The 18,593-nt window shown below is 44.5% G+C and overlaps 1 protein-coding gene across 1 annotated transcript; it reads right to left on the bottom strand.

Moving 5' to 3' along the window:
* Positions 1 to 150: 150 nt before the first annotated feature.
* ENPP4 (ectonucleotide pyrophosphatase/phosphodiesterase 4) lies at positions 151 to 13,109 on the bottom strand. Its single transcript, XM_060231286.1, has 4 exons — positions 12,941 to 13,109; positions 6,467 to 7,332; positions 5,573 to 5,743; positions 151 to 642 (listed from the first exon to the last, which is right to left on the bottom strand). The coding sequence occupies exons 2-4, from the start codon at positions 7,290 to 7,292 to the stop codon at positions 281 to 283; spliced, it is 1,359 nt and encodes a 452-aa protein (XP_060087269.1). The 5' UTR covers positions 7,293 to 7,332; positions 12,941 to 13,109; the 3' UTR covers positions 151 to 280.
* Positions 13,110 to 18,593: the final 5,484 nt, after the last annotated feature.

The raw sequence follows: 18,593 nt of genomic DNA, 5'->3' as shown, positions 1-18,593 counted from the left end.
CAGAACTGGGCGGGGGAGGAGAACAAGATACGGATTAAGGGAGAAAGTACAGGGGAAATGGAGAAGTTGTAAAAATCTCTTCTGTGAATGAGGTTCATTCTTGGGTCTATTGCATCTGACCTAGTGGTTCTTTCTCAGAGACACTCACTATTTTTTTGCAGTATTCAGGGTGGATCTTTATTTTAAAGTGCATCACAAAAGGTTTTTCAGTATAAGTTTCCCCATCATGTCCAGTTTTCAAGACACAGCCAGTGGAACGCTGCCAAAGCTGCCAAGCCAATTATCCAATTAAGGGGTCATCATCATCTTCCTGAAGCTGAAGGCGTGAAAATGGACGCAGGGAAGGCCTGTTCTTCATGATGACAATAAGGCACGTCAGCGTAGTTAACACCATCAAGACACCAATCACGATCCCAATGGCTTCAGGAATATTTATGCACCACTGGTCAGCTAGCAAACACTTGGCGTTGCTCAAGGTGCCATTGTTGGGCTGGGGCGTCAAGCCAAGGATATGACACATCATGGGATAAATGTCCACAGTATTCATTGTCGTCAGCCTGTAGCCTTTGCGGAAAGCGGGCCCATGGGCTGCCAAGAAGGGATGCATGCTGGGATATGCAGTATCATAGCCATGGTCTCCTACTGGAAAAAAAGAAAAGAAATCCAGAGTTGACATGCATCTAAGTTATTGGTAACTGTTCTTCCCCCACGACAGGCAATTCTGCAAAAGGCAAAAATGTACCGCTCAAAGCCATTCCTCTTACAAGCCCCAGCACTGTTTAATAACCCAACACTCCCAGTTTAATATTTATAGTTTGTTATGTCTTAGAACAGGAGTGGTTGCTGTGTACAACATCTCCCCTCTTCAAGCTAAACCACAATGTATTTCTAATAAAACCAATTTATTCCCTAAGGTGAGAGGGGCCAACTTTGATGTATCTACGTCTCACTTTGGACATGGAGATCGCCAGAGGCTAGTTTAGTTTTGGTAGCATAAAACAAGCATTAATCCTTAGGGAAGAATGAAAAATTATATAAACAGACAAAAGGGGGCACAGAGAAACTGTAAAAATGACTAAAGTTAAACATGCTGCATATTGAAGAAAAACGGGGCAAGAAACAAGACAACGGCTATAAGAAAAACAGACATAAGATGTAGAAGTCTGGAGAGCAGTGACTTTGTAGAGGGGGAAAATGTTGGAACTTAAGGAGAAATAAAGGATGACTCTAGTGTAGGGGTTGGGGTACTGATTAAGGGCTTGAGAGACCCAGCTTCAAAGTCGCATTGGACTACAATGGCTTACTAGGAGACCTATCTCTCAGGGTTGGTATAGAGATAAAATGGAAGCAGGAAGAACCATGAGTGCTGAAATTTCTTGGAGAAGTACAGATTAAAAAAAGACTAATGAGTGCAAAAATGCACTCATATTACTCTTTTTAGGCCCCCAAGACCTGGCCACAGTGACCCATGCAATGGTCACTTCCAGACTAGATTACTGTAACTCGCTTTATGCCGGCTTGCCCTTGAAACTGATCTGGAAACTGCAGCGAGTACTGAATACAGCAGCTCGCCTGCTGACTGTATCACCTGTATGGATGAGCATGTGGCCGGTGCTCCATGACCTGCACTGGCTGCCTATAGAGTACCGGATCTACTTCAAGGTGTTAGTTTTGACTTTCAAAGCCTTACGCGGCCTGGGACCAACATACCTGCGGGACCATCTCTTTCCATATATGCCCCGCAGGTCATTTTGTTCGGCCTCCCAAGATAGGGTGACTGTCCCTGGCCCAAGAGATGCCAGGCTTGCCTCTACCAGGGCCAGGTCCTTCTCAGTCCTGGCCCCAACCTGGTGGAATCAGCTTTCTATGGAGATCCGGGCCCTACCTGGCTGGCTAGCCTTTTGTAGGGCCTGTAAAACGGAGCTGTTCCGCCAGGTTTTTGGGTGAGGCAGTGGGCATCTACCCCTTAGATCGGCCTCCCCTACTGTGCTATGACTGCGCTGATCAACTGCACTGCCTGCTACACCATCTTATCATTCTGTTTGGTTGGATTTTCCCATTGTACTGAATACTGTAATTGTTTTTTTATTATTTTGTTGTTGTGATTTTATTGTGGTGTTATCATTTTGTTGTACTCTGCTCTGAGTCCCTATGGGGAATGGGCAGACTATAAATAAACAAATAATAAAAAATGAACATTTAAATGAGCCATGTTTGCAAAAAAATGCCAATGAATTTGGTGACCCAGGTTCAAACTCTGCCATGAGGATTTCTACTATTTGGGGGGTTTACTGTTTTTAAAACTAACGACAGACTAAGGGCAAGGATGTGGTAAATAAAAGTCCCCAAGTCTATCAGCAGGGCACATCACACCAACTGCTGCCAGTGCCCAAGGGTTTGTGGCTGGAGACGAGGAGAAACTATGACAGCCCTTCCTCTTTAAAGATGGATTTTTCCTTTAGGGGCAATAGGTTTTGGCCCACCATGCTATTCCTGGGCTATGGAGAAGGAAGACAAGTGTTCCTTATTTTTAGCCTCAGGATCTAGAGGCCAGGTGTATAGTAGAATCCTAAGAAAAGTTACTCTAGTAAGCTCATTGATTTCAATGGGCTTCGACTAGAGTAACTCTGCTTTGGATTTCACCGTTAGTTGTGTAGTCAGAGTTAGCAAAGGACTGCAACTTTAAATCTGTCCTTAGTTCGCCTTTAACAAGTTGCTAAAACTCCCATTAGATTGCATATTCAGGATGACAAGACATGGAATGAGCAGGTAGGAAAAAAGTAGATTTGCTTCAAATGGCACACTAACACTTCTCTTTACAACTGAGAAAGTCAACAACAGCAAAATTGTGCATGAAGCAGATATCAGTTTCTTTTTTAAAAAATGAAACCAGATGCATTTTTTTTCTCTTGCTAGATGCTCTGCCCTCTGCAATACTTCTCGGCAGATTTAACAAGACGACCAACTCTCTTAGATATTGTCTCTGTGACCAGACATCCGTTGAAACAGTCCCTCATGTCTTGCTCCACTGTTTACTATATTCACAGCTTTGTAACTCACTTCTGCGTCCCATTTTAGAGAAATCAAAGAGACTGCTTGGATGCCTTGAAAGTCTATAGGCTCCTGAGCGGTTTCTCCCCGAAAGACACTGAAATAGTAGCCAAGTTCTTTTTTTGGGCCACTTGAAACCCCAAAGGATTTTGTAACCATAGTTTTAATTGGTAACAATGTTTCCAAATTTTAACTATCTTGGTTTTTATGGGTAGTTTTTATTTTGTATAACTTTGTAATCCTCTTATTCTGTATAACTCATTTCTTTTATGCCAGTAAAGGCTGATGATGATGAAACCAGATGCATTAGCTGTATTTTGCAGATACTTTGCAGATTACTTGTATTTTGCAGAAGAAGAAGAAGAAAGAAGAAAGAAGAAAGAAGAAAGAAGAAAGAAGAAAGAAGAAGAAAGAAGAAGAAGAAGAAGAAGAAGGAAGAAGAAGAAGATGAAGATGATGATATTGGATTTATATCCCGCCCTCCACTCCGAAGAGTCTCAGAGCGGCTCACAATCTCCTTTCCCTTTCTCCCCCACAACAGACACCCTGTGAGGGGGGTGGGGCTGGAGAGGGCTCTCACAGCAGCTGCCTTTTCAAGGACAACCTCTGCCAGAGCTATGGCTGACCCAAGGCCATTCCAGCAGGTGCAAGTGGAGGAGTGGGGAATCAAACCCGGTTCTCCCAGATAAGAGTCCGCACACTTAACCACTACACCAAACTGGCTCTTTTCTGATTCCTTTCTGACTTTCTGTTCCAAGAACATCAGTCTTACATGACGTGATACCCTCCTGCTCCTGTCACATGCCAGGGTTTCAAGTTCTGAAACTTGATGCATCATACACACACCATCTAAATCAGGGGTGTCGAACTAATTTGTTATGAGGGCCGGATTTGACACAAATGAGACCTTGTCGGGCCGGGCCATGCGTATCATAAAATGTAATGCCAAGTAGCGGACGTATAAACTTTATAAAGGGCACGGACACACAATGAAAGATTTTTTTTACTTAAAATAAAACATGCTTAAAATATTAGCATGCTTGGAATATTTTATTTATCTCGGATAAATGTCACCTCTTGCTATGAATTATTGCATCAAAAACTGCAGACAATATTTGTGCTGTGCCAGTCTTGAATATGTGCTGTTCAGGTGTGCACATCTGTAAGCTGCAAACCTACTTTTGATTAATTGACATTCATTACAGACCTCTCATGGTCAATGCTTTGAGCCTAAGATCCAGAGGAACATGAAGCAGCTGGGCATTGTGAGCTTTTGTACATAAATTGCTTCATGTACCAGTCAAGAACATGTGAAGGCACTATAGCACAGACTGAGGGCTATGTGCTTGTCTATAAAACTATAATCTTCCCCAGAAAAATGACTACAACTAAAAAAAAAAATACAACCCCCCCCCCCCCCCCGGAAAAAAAAACCCTACAAGAACAGAGAGACAGCCATGTACAGTGGATGGTGTCAGCCTACTATCTGGGAAGTCTAAATTCAAGACCCCCAACCAAAGGAAAACGTGAAAGAAAAATTAAGGAAAATTTGCTGGGTAATCCTGAGGTGGAACACACTTTCAGCCTAATGCTGATATTTCTCTTCTAAATAGTTTACATGCTTTCCTATTCAGAAAGACTGGAGGGCATGAGTACAGTGAAAAAGAGGGGAACCCAGTAACACCCATAACAAGCCCAACAAAACTCTCTCTCTCTGCAGCAAGACAAAAAGCTCATACCTTCACTAAAATGTTTAGTCTTAAAAGCACTCTTTGTAGCTCTCCTGATGGTGGGACTGGCAAAGGAAGCTCTGGCTCTTTCTTTCCTTCCCCGGGGCATGAGGAGGGGGAGGAGCCTCAGCCATTCATTAGAAGGAAGAGAGGCTTGTCTCAGTAGCTCTGCAGGGTGATTTGAGCCTGGTAAACTTAATCACCCAGAAGAGCTATAGAGCCAAGCTCCCTCATTGGCTGAGGCTGCTCCTTCCCCTCCTCCCTTTGGGAAAAGGGAGGGGGGAGAGGGAAAAGCTGCTTTGCTGCTCTGGCTTATCCTGGGAGAAACACAAAATGGCGACTGAAAAAAGCAGGCACGGGAAAATGAAGCAGAGGACAGCCAGTTGCTGGTGGGCCTGATTGGAGCCCTCTGCGGGCCTGATCCGGCCCACGGGCGGCATGTTTGACACCCCAGATCTAAATCAAGCCTATGTTTCCTTAGAATCTCACTATCTGCAAAGTGTGATTATTTACAGCTCGCAGGTTCACAGCTATCTTATGTGGCTACATGGGAAAAACCGTGCAGGAAAGTTTTTGTGAACAGAAGGAGAGGTGATACTTCTAGCCATCAGAATCACAATCAGTTTTCATGGTGTAGAAACAAGACTGAATGCTTTCAGGATTTTCCAAAAGCCCCAGTGTGCTGATGGTGACTCTCCAGTACCCCACATGGCTACATGTCCCTTTCAATGTGAAAGCCAATGATTTGCTCCAGTCAGCTCAACAGTTACATGCAGAAGGAAAGTACTTACATCTGGGAAGGGTCTCGTTGTGCACAATTGTCCAGCCTTCATCTGCAACCAAGATTATAGGCTGAATGCGCTCATTGTGGTGGTAATGATATCGGTCTGGAATTTCTTCTTTACGATAAACCTTCATTTTATCACTGCAGATTTTCAACTTGTTATACACATAAGTTTCATCTGAAAAGAAACTAAAGAGTGAGTTTGAAGCAACACCATTCTTTAGAAGAAGGAGCAGAGGAGATTGGATTTATATCCCACCCTTCACTACTTGAAGGAGTCTCAGAGCAGCTTACAATCTCCTTTCCCTTCCCCTCCCCACAGCAGACACCCTGTGAGGTAGGAAGGGCTGAGAGAACTGCACTTGAGAGAACAGCTCTGAGAGAACTTCCTGCTGACCCAAGATCACATCAGCAGGTGTATGTGGAGGAGTGGGAAACCCAACCTGGTTCTCCCAGATAAGAGTCTGCACACTTAACCACTACACCAAACTGGCTCTCTCATTACAATAACTTATTCCCTTAGCAAGACTATGAACCTGCCTCCCCCCAAAGATCAGCTTTGCGCATAGACAATGTAGCCTCATTAAGAGTTACAAGTTCAACATGACAGAATCTTTTAGCTTTATCTCAGTATCTTTAACGTACTGGCTTTTATACCTTATAGGCTGCGGAAAAGACAGCAGAACAGACTTTTCACCATTTAGAATACAGTTTGATCATTTGTAACTTTAACTATTAATGCATGCAAAAGTTATTTCCAAAGTTTCTAGTATAAATCAAATAATTAGAAAACACCAAAGCCTCACATTAGCAAGGGTCAAGAATGATACAATTTTAATGATCTGCAAGATTTCACTTTAATAAGTCAACCTAAATTCCATCTGATCAAAAGTATACTTACTATTAAGAGGCAGTATGGCTGCTACTGGGCTCTTGTCTATCAGAGTATATGCCTGTGGCTCAATGCAGAGATCCAGTTTGATCAGCCTGTCCTGGGAACACTGTGCCATGCCGTGATCACTGGTAATTATAACATTTATTTCCTCCCACAGTTTAGAGACCTTCAGGCTCTTAACGAGGTGGCCAATAAGTTTATCTACTTCCTGTAAGACACTGGTCATGTTTTTAATATCTTCCGGACCATACTTGTGCCCGCTCGCATCCGGCTCCTCCCAGTAAAGAGTAGCGAAAGTGACAAGTGGGTCGGAACTGTTCAGCCACCTGACAATGTTTTCTAATCTTTCAGTGAAATGTACTGAAGGCTGGTATTTCATGAAAAAATGAGGGGTGGTATTGTGAATGCGGACGTCTGTGCCAGGCCACATCGCAGCGGCGCTTGTTTTGTTCTCTTGCCACTGGTTGGTGACCCAAATGGGAATGGCTTCATTCCACCAAAAAGGATCGGAATGCTGGAACGCTGAAAAGTTCTTCTTCGTAGCAGCATCAAACATGGCATTGGCTACGATGCCATGGGTTTCCTCATACAAACCTGTGACTATGCTGTAATGATTTGGGAAAGTTTTTGTGATGAAAGCATTGGTAACGTGTTCCACAAGCACACCATCTTTGATAAAATCTTGGAGATATGGAAGATCGTATGTCTTCAGGTAATCAGCCCTGAAACCATCAAAAGACACCAGGAGCAACCTAGGTGTTGACTCATGCGCAGAATTACCACTACAGCAAACAATTATTCCATTAAAGAGGAATATCAGTACTAAATTCATTGTGGATGGGATTTCATTTATTGGATATCAGAAGATATACCTAGGGGAGGAAATACAAAAGAATTAATGCCATTTCAGAAGTATCATTCCAACTAAACCTAAGGAATTATTTCAACTTTCAACAAAAGTTTCTGCTATTGATCTTTACTCAACATAAGCACACTGTGACCACTGCAGATTTTTTTTGTTGGTGTACAGATTTTACTCTTATTACATCCAATATTTAGGTACTTCGGCAACTAGTTATAAATTAAGAAGGGTTGCATGTCCAAGTAGACTCCATGTAAATTTCATTGCCATTATTTTCCATTTATCAGTCAGCTTTTCCCAACAATTATGATATTATTAAGAATATACTTGTAAGAAATATTAATCCAGGTCTTCCCTGTGAAAGTCCACTTTCTTCTTTAAAGCTTTATTTCTCATTTAGAGAACTATTTCTACTAAAAATACGTTCAGTCCATTTTCCCAGGATAACCCTTTTCCAGTGCAAGGCTCTGGAACTCTGCTAAGCATAACTGATATTATGACATTTGTTATGTAGTTCTGCAGTGTAATGACATTAATTATACAGCACTGCCAGTGTAGGTTCTGAAGATATGTTTTGAAGACTACAATTGGCATTCTTATTCAGAGAACACGTGATTATTTTGGAAAGGAGGGGAAGGGAGACAAACTTTTCCCAGAAGGCCACTAATCACTAGAGTCTAGTGTAAAACTGCCTAAGAATACAATGATTCCATATGTGTAAGGGTTTTTTTTTAAAGATGACAACATAGCACTATTACAAATACTATCAAAGTGATATGAAACTTTAAACTGAAGCTACTACATTTTTAAGAGCCCCATGGCGCATAGTGGTAAAGCTGCAGTACTGCAGTCGGAGCCTTCTGCTCACGACCCGAGTTCGATCCCCGGGGGAAGCTGGGTTTTCCGGTAGCCGGCTCCAGGTTGACTCAGTCTTCCATCCTTCCAAGGTCGGTAAAATGAGTCCCCAGCTTGCTGGGGGAAAGTGTAGAGGACTGGGGAAGGCAATGGCAAACCACACCGTAAAAAGTCTGCCATGAAAACATTGTGAAAGCAACGTCACCCCAGAGTCAAAAACAACTGGTGCTTGCACAGTGGACTACTTATACCTTTACTACATTTTTGGTAATGTGTCATATCCCTCTTCCAGGCCCTCTGGAAATTTCAAAACCAGCAACTGCTCAGCCACACTAAACTGACCAAAAGAAGTCTAGTGGGTAACTATAGGCAACTGCCTGTCTGTAGAGCTGACAGTAGTACCAACTTTTTGATGGCTTGGGGTGTAAACAGATTGTATGGGTTACAGTGGATAAAAATGATGCTATTTTGGAGCTTATTGGGGATCTTTGGAAAAGATCAGTAAGAGGAGAGATGCTGCCTGACAAATAATGATCTCCTCTCATAAACTCAGCCACAGAGGAGAATCAAGGACATTGCATCTATCACTCACAGGGTATTAGCTAAGCAGGTAATAATTATCCTGGGAGACACACTATATGTTTCTTGATTTTTTTAAAAAATTGAAATGTAGCTACAGAGGGCTACTAACTTTGTTAAAGTTCTGGTAAGGGACAGAAGATCTCTATAACTTCACCCTTACACACAAACACACACCCTGCTGCACTGATTCAATTCATACTCCTTCCTCCCAATCGATTTGTTTAAAACAAACAAACCAGGAAGCTAACCACCACCTCCCATTATCAGGTATAGTTGGGTTGTTTCAACCAGGGGTTACCACTAAATAAGAATTTTTGTTCTTACAAAGGATGCCATTTCATTACCAATCACAGTGAGAGAAAAAACCAGGATATATTTTGTTACTGATTGGCTTCACCTGTCATAACCTAGCTTGCTCTTTTGTTGAAGTCCTCTGCATGAATAAATCTGTGGTGTGTCAGCTTAGCTGATAGCAGGCCTTGTGTTTTGGGGTCAGAGTACTTTCTCTTTTATGATGTGTACAATTTTAGAAAGGATAATTGCAAGAGAAAACTCAGTTATTCAGAGGCAGTCAACAGTACACTAGTTTCTTCCTTAACTTTTTTCTTTGCTTTTGACAAAACCATTAGACTGATCCAATTTTTATTTCCTGGTTTTCATCTCTGAACATGTTAACCCCTTTAGGTCTGAATTCACAGCATGACAAACATTTTGAGAATACTAGTTAATAGTCATTTGATGACCATCAAGAAATTTCTCAAAAAAACTTTCCTTATTTAAGGTTCCTTGCACTAGTAACTAAGAAGAAATTTCAATAATTTCCACAACTTTACAGATACTATAAAGGTCTCATCAGTAGAAACCTTTTCAAAGTCTGCATTAAAGCTAGCAGGGTCTTTTTTGTAGAAAAAGTCCTGCAGGAACTAATTTGCATATTAGGCCACACCCTCTGACACCAAGTCAGCCAGAGCTGCATTCCTGCTCAAAAAAAGCCCTGAGAGCTAGTCACGAAATTTAAAGAAATTTTTTTTCGACATTAGTTATGTATGCAGATTTTTTTGTTCAGCATTCATATTTGCACAAAGTTACAGAATAGTGTAAGTCAGGCCTTGATTTCAGCAGGAGCTCACAGGAGCACAGCTCCTGAACCTTTCTGAGGGTTCCCCCTCTCCACCTACCTACCTTCTCCATTGAATAGTAGGTGCAGCTGCATAACAAATCTTGGATGAGCTCCACCACCTATTTTTCTACAAAATGACCCCTGGTGTAAGTTTATACTGTGACTCTGTTAAGACACAAGACATTCAGAGGTGCTTTGCCTCTGTGAAGCAACCCTGGAGATTCTTGCTGGTCTCCCAACCAAGTACTAACCAGGGCTCACTCTGCTTATGCTTCCAAGATCTTATGAGATGAGGCTAGCCCCTGGGCTATCTGGTCTATAATACTGTTATAATTCCTTCTCCTTGATGACAAACAGCACCATTCCTGAGGGTCATGAACAGTGTATCCTCTAAACTGAGTTAGTGTGAGCTGGCTCAGTTTTTTTAGCATCCAGCTCACACATTTTTGCCTTAGCTCAGGAAGGCTAGCCTCAGAGCAAACTAATTTATGCAGTAGCTCACAAAGTAGAGTTTTTGCTCACAAGACTCCACAGCTTAGAGGGAGCACTGGTCACGAGCCCTACTGCAGCAATTTGATATAAGGCTTTTTATGCCACTGCACTTCCTACAGGAAATCTAGTTTAGCAAAACTACAGAAACAACTAGACTCAACTTGGAGGGCCCAGCCTAACCCAGTCTCATCAGATCTTGGAGGCTAAACAGGGTCAGCCCTGGTTAATTTTTCGATGGGAGACCACCAAGCAAGTCCAGAGTCACTAAGCAAGGACAGGCAATGGCAAATCACCTCTGTCCATCTCTCACCTAGAAAACTCCATCGGGACTGCCATAAGTCAGCTACAACTTGCCAGCACTTTCTACCACCACCACAGAGAAATAACTGTACTTTTCTTGAATGTTACATCTCACCCCGAGTTTCATAATCCCTGGATCCTCCCTGTTGAAGACATGCTATGTAACTCCACTGGCAGAAGCTCTAGTCCAGGGCTGCCCAAACTGCAGCTTGGGAGCCACACGTGGCTCTTTCACGCTCTTGAATCCCCCCACCACCCAGCTTGGAGAAGAAGATGATGATATTGGATTTATACTCCACCCTATACTCTGAATCTCAGAGTGGCTTACAATCTCCTTCACTTCCCCCCCCCCTCCCCACAACGGACACCCTGTGAGGTAGGTGGGACTGAGAGAGCTCTCACAGAAGCTACCCTTTCAAGGAAAACTCTGCGAGAGCTATGGCTGACCCAAGGCCATTTCAGCAGCTGCAAGTGAAGAAGTGGGGAATCAAACTCGGTTCTCCCAGAGTCCCTGAACTTAATCACATTTGTCCCTTTAAATCACTTCTTATATTGGAACAAAAATTGCAACGACAGATTCCTTGGTACTTTTATTTGCAGCTCCAGCATACCTTTTCTACTTTCAACTTGAAAAAGTCATGTCATCTCTTTACTCTGATTTTGAACTACTTCTTAAACAATCAGACTACAATCTTAAAGGCCTAATTTCTAAAGCATATATCATATTGATTTCCCTGGATAGTGTTCAGCGTTTACCATGTCTTTGTGCTAGTTTTTTTTAACTTGTTATCATAAGTTTAATTCATTGTATACACACACCAATATTGATATTTGCTTCAAAAATCAATAAAAATATATTACAATCTGAAAAATCTAAATTACTTCTTTAAGCCAACTGGCTTCTTGGAAAATATATTTCTAGTTAAAGTTGCTTTCTTTCCATCTCTTACTCCCCATCGGTTTTCCTTCCCTCCCTCCCTCCCTCCCTCTTTGCAGCTCTCAAACATCCGATGTTCATGTTTTGCAGCTCTCAAAACATGTTGTTTATTCTATGTGGCTCTTACGTTAAGCAAGTTCAGCCACCCCTACTCTGGCCCATACGAAGTTTACAGAGGAATAAGATCTTGAAAGTCTGCAAGATCGCCACAAGGCTCCAGCTTTAGTCTCACAACCATCCTTAAATTGGCGGCTAGCCTTTACTTCCAGAGCATTATCAGTTTCCTTTCCCAGAATCTGAACTCCACACTGCCTCAGAGGCCCAAACTCCATTCCTATTCATAGAACAGGAGAAGAGGGGAACTTTTAGTGGCCGGCGTACCATTACGATATCCAGCCGTGCGCTAGGAGTTCCATGTTCGGACACTTGAGAGTTTCTTCTGCTTTGAGTGCCAGTTTGGTGTAGAGGTTAAGCGCGCAGACTCTTATTTGGGAGAACCGGGTTTGATTCTCCCACTTGCAGCTGCTGGAATGGCCTTGGGTCAGCCATAGCTCTTGTAGGAGTTGTCCTTGAAAGGGCAGCTTCTGTCAGAGCTCTCTCAGCCCCACCCACCTCACAGGGTGTCTGTTGTGGGGGAGGAAGGGAAAGGAGATTGTAGGCCGCTCTCTGTCCTTGAAAGGGCAGCTTCTGTCAGAGCTCTCTCAGCCCCACCCACCTCACAGGGTGTCTGTTGTGGGGGAGGAAGGGAAAGGAGATTGTAGGCCGCTCTCTGTCCTTGAAAGGGCAGCTTCTGTCAGTGCTCTCTCAGCCCCACCCACCTCACAGGGTGTCTGTTGTGGGGGAGGAAGATAAAGGAGATTGTGACCGCTCAGAGATTCAGAGTGGAGGGCAGGATATAAATCCAATATCATCATCAAAGTATCATCTTTGTAAAAACACACACACACACTTTCCAAAAATGTTTTAAAAACCAGGGCCCAATTCGGCATCAAGGGATTTTGGATCCTGCTTTTGAAAAGATACTAACCCCCCCCCCCTCCACCGATCTCATGCAGAATCTCCCCCCCCCCGACAATTTTTAACACTCGTACACGGAAGTTAGTACATTCTCACGAAGAAGATGCACGGCTTTCTCTCCCCACAACACACACACTTTTTTTTTTTTACTTTTTGTGAGATTTACTAACAATGCCCCCCCCCCGGTCACGGGACCGGTTTATCTCCTAAAGAGATCCGAGGAAACCTCCTCAGGCGGGAAGGCGTCCCGGTTTACCTCACGGAAGGCAGCAGGGAAGGGAACCTCTCACCCCCTGCGTCTCTTTAACTTCCCACCTTTTCAGCCTCCCTCAGGCGGCAGCCGAAACTGCCAAGGTCACCCTCGGCCGCCGGCGAGACACTCCCGGCCACCAGCGCGCGCCTGCGCACTAACCTCCCCGCCGCAACTGCCACTAACGGTAAAAAAAAAAAAAACGTCCCTCCTGCCGAGCCGATGACTGGAACCGGCAAGAGAAAGCCGGAGGAGGAGCGAGGAGCGGGGGCGCGCGCTGTGATTGGTCACGGGGCTGCCTCTTCTGAGATGGGATTGGTCAATGAGGCTTTTGACGGGAGATTGGACAGCACGGGGGGGTGTGAAGAAACAGGTGCAGGCGGGGAAAAGGGCGGGAAGGGTGCCAGTAAGGCGACGCGCGAGGGGAAAGTGGAAGCCGCAGAAAGGGGAAGGAGGAAGAAGCATGGCTTCGCTGGGGCTCGACCCGCCCGGAGGGAAAAAAAACAGACTTAGAAGGCCGCGAGAGCGGTGACAGGAGCGGGCGAGAAGAATAAAAGAAGCCTTTGTGGCCCAAGAGAGGCTGAAAAGCTCAGGGGGAGTTAGGGTTGCCAACCTCCAGTTGGGGAAAAATACAATGGAGAGCAGTCACTCCAGAAATACAAGCACAACCCAAAGGTTATAGTGACAAATGACTAATATTTGTATACATTTACAATACAATAAAAGAGAAACAAGTCCCTTGATTCACCCAAAGGGTGATTAACATGTGGAATTCACTGCCACAGGAGGTGGTGGTGGCTACAAGCATAGCCAGCTTCAAGAGGGGGTTGGATAAGCATATGGAGCAGAGGTCCATCAGTGGCTATTAGCCACAGTGTGTGTGTGTGTATATTTGGCCACTGTGTGACACACAGTGTTGGATGGGATGGGCCATTGGCCTGATCCAACATGGCTTTTCTTATGTCCTTATGTGACACAGAGTGTTGGACTGGATGGGCCATTGGCCTGATCCAACATGGCTTCTCTTATGTTCTTATGTGACACAGAGTGTTGGACTGGATGGGCCATTGGCCTCATCCAACATGGCTTTTCTTATGTCCTTATGTGACACAGAGTGTTGGACTGGATGGGCCATTGGCCTGATCCAACATGGCTTCTCTTATGTTCTTATGTGTGACACAGAGTGTTGGACTGGATGGGCCATTGGCCTGATCTAACATGGCTTCTCTTATGTTCTTATGTGTGACACAGAGTGTTGGACTGGAGGGGCCATTGGCGTGATACAACATGGCTTCTCTTATGTGACACTGAGTGTTGGACTTAGGGTGACCATAATGTCTGAAGGCCAGCCAGGGACACGTTGGGGGGGGGGAGGTAGGGGTGCGCGCGTGCGCACCGCCGGAAACAGGAAGTGACGTCACTTCTGGTGATGGCACTTCCGGTGACGTCATGCCACCACAGGAAACAGGAAGTGACATCACTTCCTGTGACATCATTTCCCCCACGTCACCTGCCGGAAATGGGAAGTGACATCACTTCCTGTGACATCATTTCCCCCAAATGACATCATTTCCCCCAAATGCCACTGCCGGAAACAGGAAGTGACTTCACAGCACTTCCTGTGACATCCCCAAAAATCCCCCAAATATCACCGCCGGAAACAATTTTGTTCTGAAATCCTGTATATACTTCATCAGTATATGGGATAAGGCACTTTCTCAACTGTGCTGCATAATGCAGCCGATTTATTTTGTCCTGTTTGCTCTGTTGGCTCTATCTGCGCCACCTTCATCACTTTCGGGGTGTGGATCCCCCAGTGGGGTGGTCTCCCGACTCCCTCCGCCGGCTGTTTCTGATAGCCCTGCGCCCCCTCTTTCATTTGATATGTGCCCCGTGCGGGTGCCACCCTCCCGCCGGGAGATGCCGCAAAATGAGCCCCCTTGAGGCTTATGGCGGCAGGGCTCGGGGGAAGCGAGCTAGACTGCTGTTCTTTTGAGGGGTTATAGAGCGTTTTGAGCCCGTCCCTGTGGCATCGGTCCCATCGTTGTGGGGCCCAGGGGGCCGGCGCAGCGGCACGCCGAAGCAGCCTGTCACTAATAACACAGGTCGAGATGCAGGACAGGAACCCGGAAGTGACCGACAGGCTGCGCAGGCGCAGGGACGCTCCCTCCCTCACTCCCCGCCTTCCCCGCCGGCGCCCGCGGCCCACCGCCTCCGGGGCTGGCTAAACCGGGACCTTTAATGGTCCCGGTATAGGCAGCCCGGGAGGCGGGATTGGGTGGCCAGAACCGGGACATTCCTGGGCTCCCGGGACGGTCTGGCCACCCTAGTTGGACTGGATGGGCCATTGGCCTGATCCAACATGGCTTCTCTTATGTTCTTATGTGACACAGAGTGTTGGACTGGATGGGCCATTGGCCTGATCCAACATGGCTTTTCTTATGTCCTTATGTGACACAGAGTGTTGGACTGGATGGGCCATTGGCCTGATCCAGCATGGCTTCTCTTATGTTCTTGATGAAAAACATCAAAAAGTGTCCATTTCTTGTATCCAAAACATCTACTATATCAATTCCTACATCTACATCAATTCCTTTGCATCTACTAGGATTGGCATCAAGTCCACTTTGGATACACTTTTTGACATGTTTTGGATACAAGAAATGGACACTTTTTGATGTTTTTCATCAAGGGACTTGTTTCTCTTTATTGTATTGTAAATTTAACAAATATTAGTCATTTGTCACTATAACCTTTGGGTTGTGCTTGTGTTTGAACCTCCAGTTGAGGCCTGGAGTTCTCTTGGAATTACAACTGATGGCCAGAGCTAATTTCCTCTAGAAAAAAAATGACATTCAGAGGATAGGCTTTATGGATTACATCTGCTCATCTCCCTCCCATTCCTAATAATAATAATAATAAATTTTTATTTCTATCCCGCCCTCCCCGCCGAGGCAGGCTCAGGGCAGCTTACAATATGTCATGATATCATATCATGAAGTGACAATACAGGTAAAATCAGTTCACAATAAATACAGATATGAATATAAATATACATTAATATTAAAAAGCTAAAAACAATATGGTGCTACAATCTCTGTTTATCCTGGCGGCGTAATATTCAGTCTGGTCACGTCTTGAAGGCTTCTTGGAAGAGGGCAGTTTTGCAGGCCCTGCAAAGGCTTCACTCTCAACTCTACAGGAATTGGCTAACCCTGGGGTGGTCAAACTGGGGCTTGGGAGCCACATGTGGCTCTTTCATACATATTGTGTGGCTCTCAAAGCCCCCACTCCCCCATCAGCCGGCTTAGAGAAGGCACTTCTCACTATAAACCACCTCACCAAGCAAGCTGGTGGCTTGGAGAACACATGTAAAGTTAAAGTTGCTTTCCACCTCTCCCATCTATTTTCCTTCCTTCCTTACATCTGATGTTCATGTCCTGTGGCTCTCAGACATCTGATGTTTATTCTATGTGGCTGTTACGTTTAAGCAGATTTTGCCACTCCTGGATTAAACCATAGTTTGCACACCCCTAGGAGTAGCCCTGCCAGTCTTTGGTGCAAAAAAGGCAAGAGTCTTATTGTGGCTCCTTGAAATGGGAATCCTCAAACTTTTTAAAGGGGGACTCATTTCTTAACTTTCCTTTTTTTAATGTTATTTATATGCCTTTCTCAGTGGGCCTCCAGGAAATTACGCTTTGTGAACCAATGCAAACAAAAAGGTGAGGCTTCTAATAAGGAGTGTAATGGGACTAGAATTAGAGCTGTCTGAAACACAGTGTGATGTATTAGACACATTGCATCAGTAGGAACACAGGTGCTTTCACACACACTAAATAACACACTTTCAATCCACTTTCAGTGGATTGCAACTGGGTTTTCCTGTGTGGAATGGCAAAATCCATTTGTAAATGGTTGCTGAAGTGGATTGGAACTGCATTATTTAACACGAGTGGAAGTGCACTGGGTGCATTCACACTACTCTAAATAATGTGTTTTGCAACCGGATTTTTACTGTCTAAGAATAGCAGAAAACCAGTTGCAAAGTGCATCATTTAGTGTGTGTGAAAGTGAGCATGTGTATTCCTGAACCACTTTGTTTCCTTTATAAAAAATGTCCCCTCACTTGTAAAGTAATACACTATTTTTGTGCTTCCCAGCATCAGATGCAGGAACCTCACACTGGTTAACAGTGAACTCATATATGGTTCATTTGCCAATATTCAGTTGTCAATTTTTTTATATATTGGGTTTAGATCATGCCCTCCACTCCAAATCTCAGAGTCTCAGAGCAGCTCACAATCTCCTTTATCTTCCTCCCCCACAACAGACACCCGGTGAGGTGGGTGGGGCTGAGAGGACTCTCACAGCAGCTGCCTTTTAAAGGACAACCTCTGAAAGAGCTATGGCTGACCCAAGGCCATTCCAGCAGGTGCAAGTGGAGGGGTGGGGACTCAAACCCGGTTTTCCCAGATAAGAGCCCGCACACTTAACAATTACACCAAAGTGGGGATTTTAAGAATGCCCCTGTTGTCCAAAGAAGGGGGAGTGGCAGCTGCCTGGGAACTGGGGTGCAGAGAAACCTACCATGGAGGAAGTTCTGTTGCTATTAGGCTTGTACTGGCAGGGAAATCTCACATGCCTGTCCCCATGTGGAAAACACAGTTTAATTACGCAGATGTTTAGGCTGCCTTTCCAAAAACTGACTTGTGATGGTTCACAAAGCAAAAATAACAATAAAATCATAAAAACAACAATGTATGAATTGTCAGTACTGAAACAAACCATGATATAACATTCAGCATTCATGTTTAGTATTTATACAGCACTAGGGAGTGAAAAAACTAAGATCACGGCATCCGACCCCATCACACCTTGGCAAATAGAAAGGGAAGACATGGAAGTCGTGACAAACTTCACATTTCTGGGGTCCAAGATCACTGCAGATGGTGACTGAAGCCATGAAATTAAAAGACGTTTGCTCTTTGGGAGGACAGCTATGGTGAACCTTGGCAGTATAATAAAATGTAGAGACATCAGCCTGCCAACAAAAGTCCATATAGTCGAAGCGATGGTATTCCCAGTAGTAATTTATGGCTGTGAGAGCTGGACCATAAGGAAGGCCGAGCGCAGAAGAATAGATGCTTTTGAGATGTGGTGCTGGAGAAGAATCTTGAGAGTCCCTTGGACTGGAAGAAGATCAAATCAGTCAGTCCTAAGGGAAATCAACCCAGACTGTTCCCTGGAAAGTCAGATGCTGAAGCTCAAATACTTTGGCCATCAAATGAGAAGCGAGCACTCCCTGGAGAAGACCCTGATGCTGGGAAAGACAGAAGGCAAAAGAAGAAGAGATTGGCAAAAGATGAGATGGCTGAACAGCATTACTGATGTAACAAACACGAATTTGAGCAGACTTCGGAGGATGGTGGAAGACAGGAGGGCCTGGCGTGACTTTGTCCATGGGGCCGCAAAGAGTTGGACTCGACTGTGCGACTGAACAACAAAGGGAGTAAAGAAGCTCTAAACTGTGGTCACTTCACACCAACCCTGTTTATTTGTTTTGAAATGGTATAGGTCACCTTTCCAGAGATCTGCTTCAAGCACAAAGTCAAACAAGCCTATATTTTTTTGACTTTGTTTCATTTATACCTTACTTTTCTCCCCAGTGGGGACCCAAAATGGCTTACAACATTCTCCCTTTCTCTGTTTAATCCTCAC

This window comes from Heteronotia binoei, chromosome 1, assembly GCF_032191835.1.
Source record: "Heteronotia binoei isolate CCM8104 ecotype False Entrance Well chromosome 1, APGP_CSIRO_Hbin_v1, whole genome shotgun sequence".
Taxonomy (NCBI): domain Eukaryota; kingdom Metazoa; phylum Chordata; class Lepidosauria; order Squamata; family Gekkonidae; genus Heteronotia; species Heteronotia binoei.
This window is presented reverse-complemented; position numbering and strand designations above follow the sequence as displayed.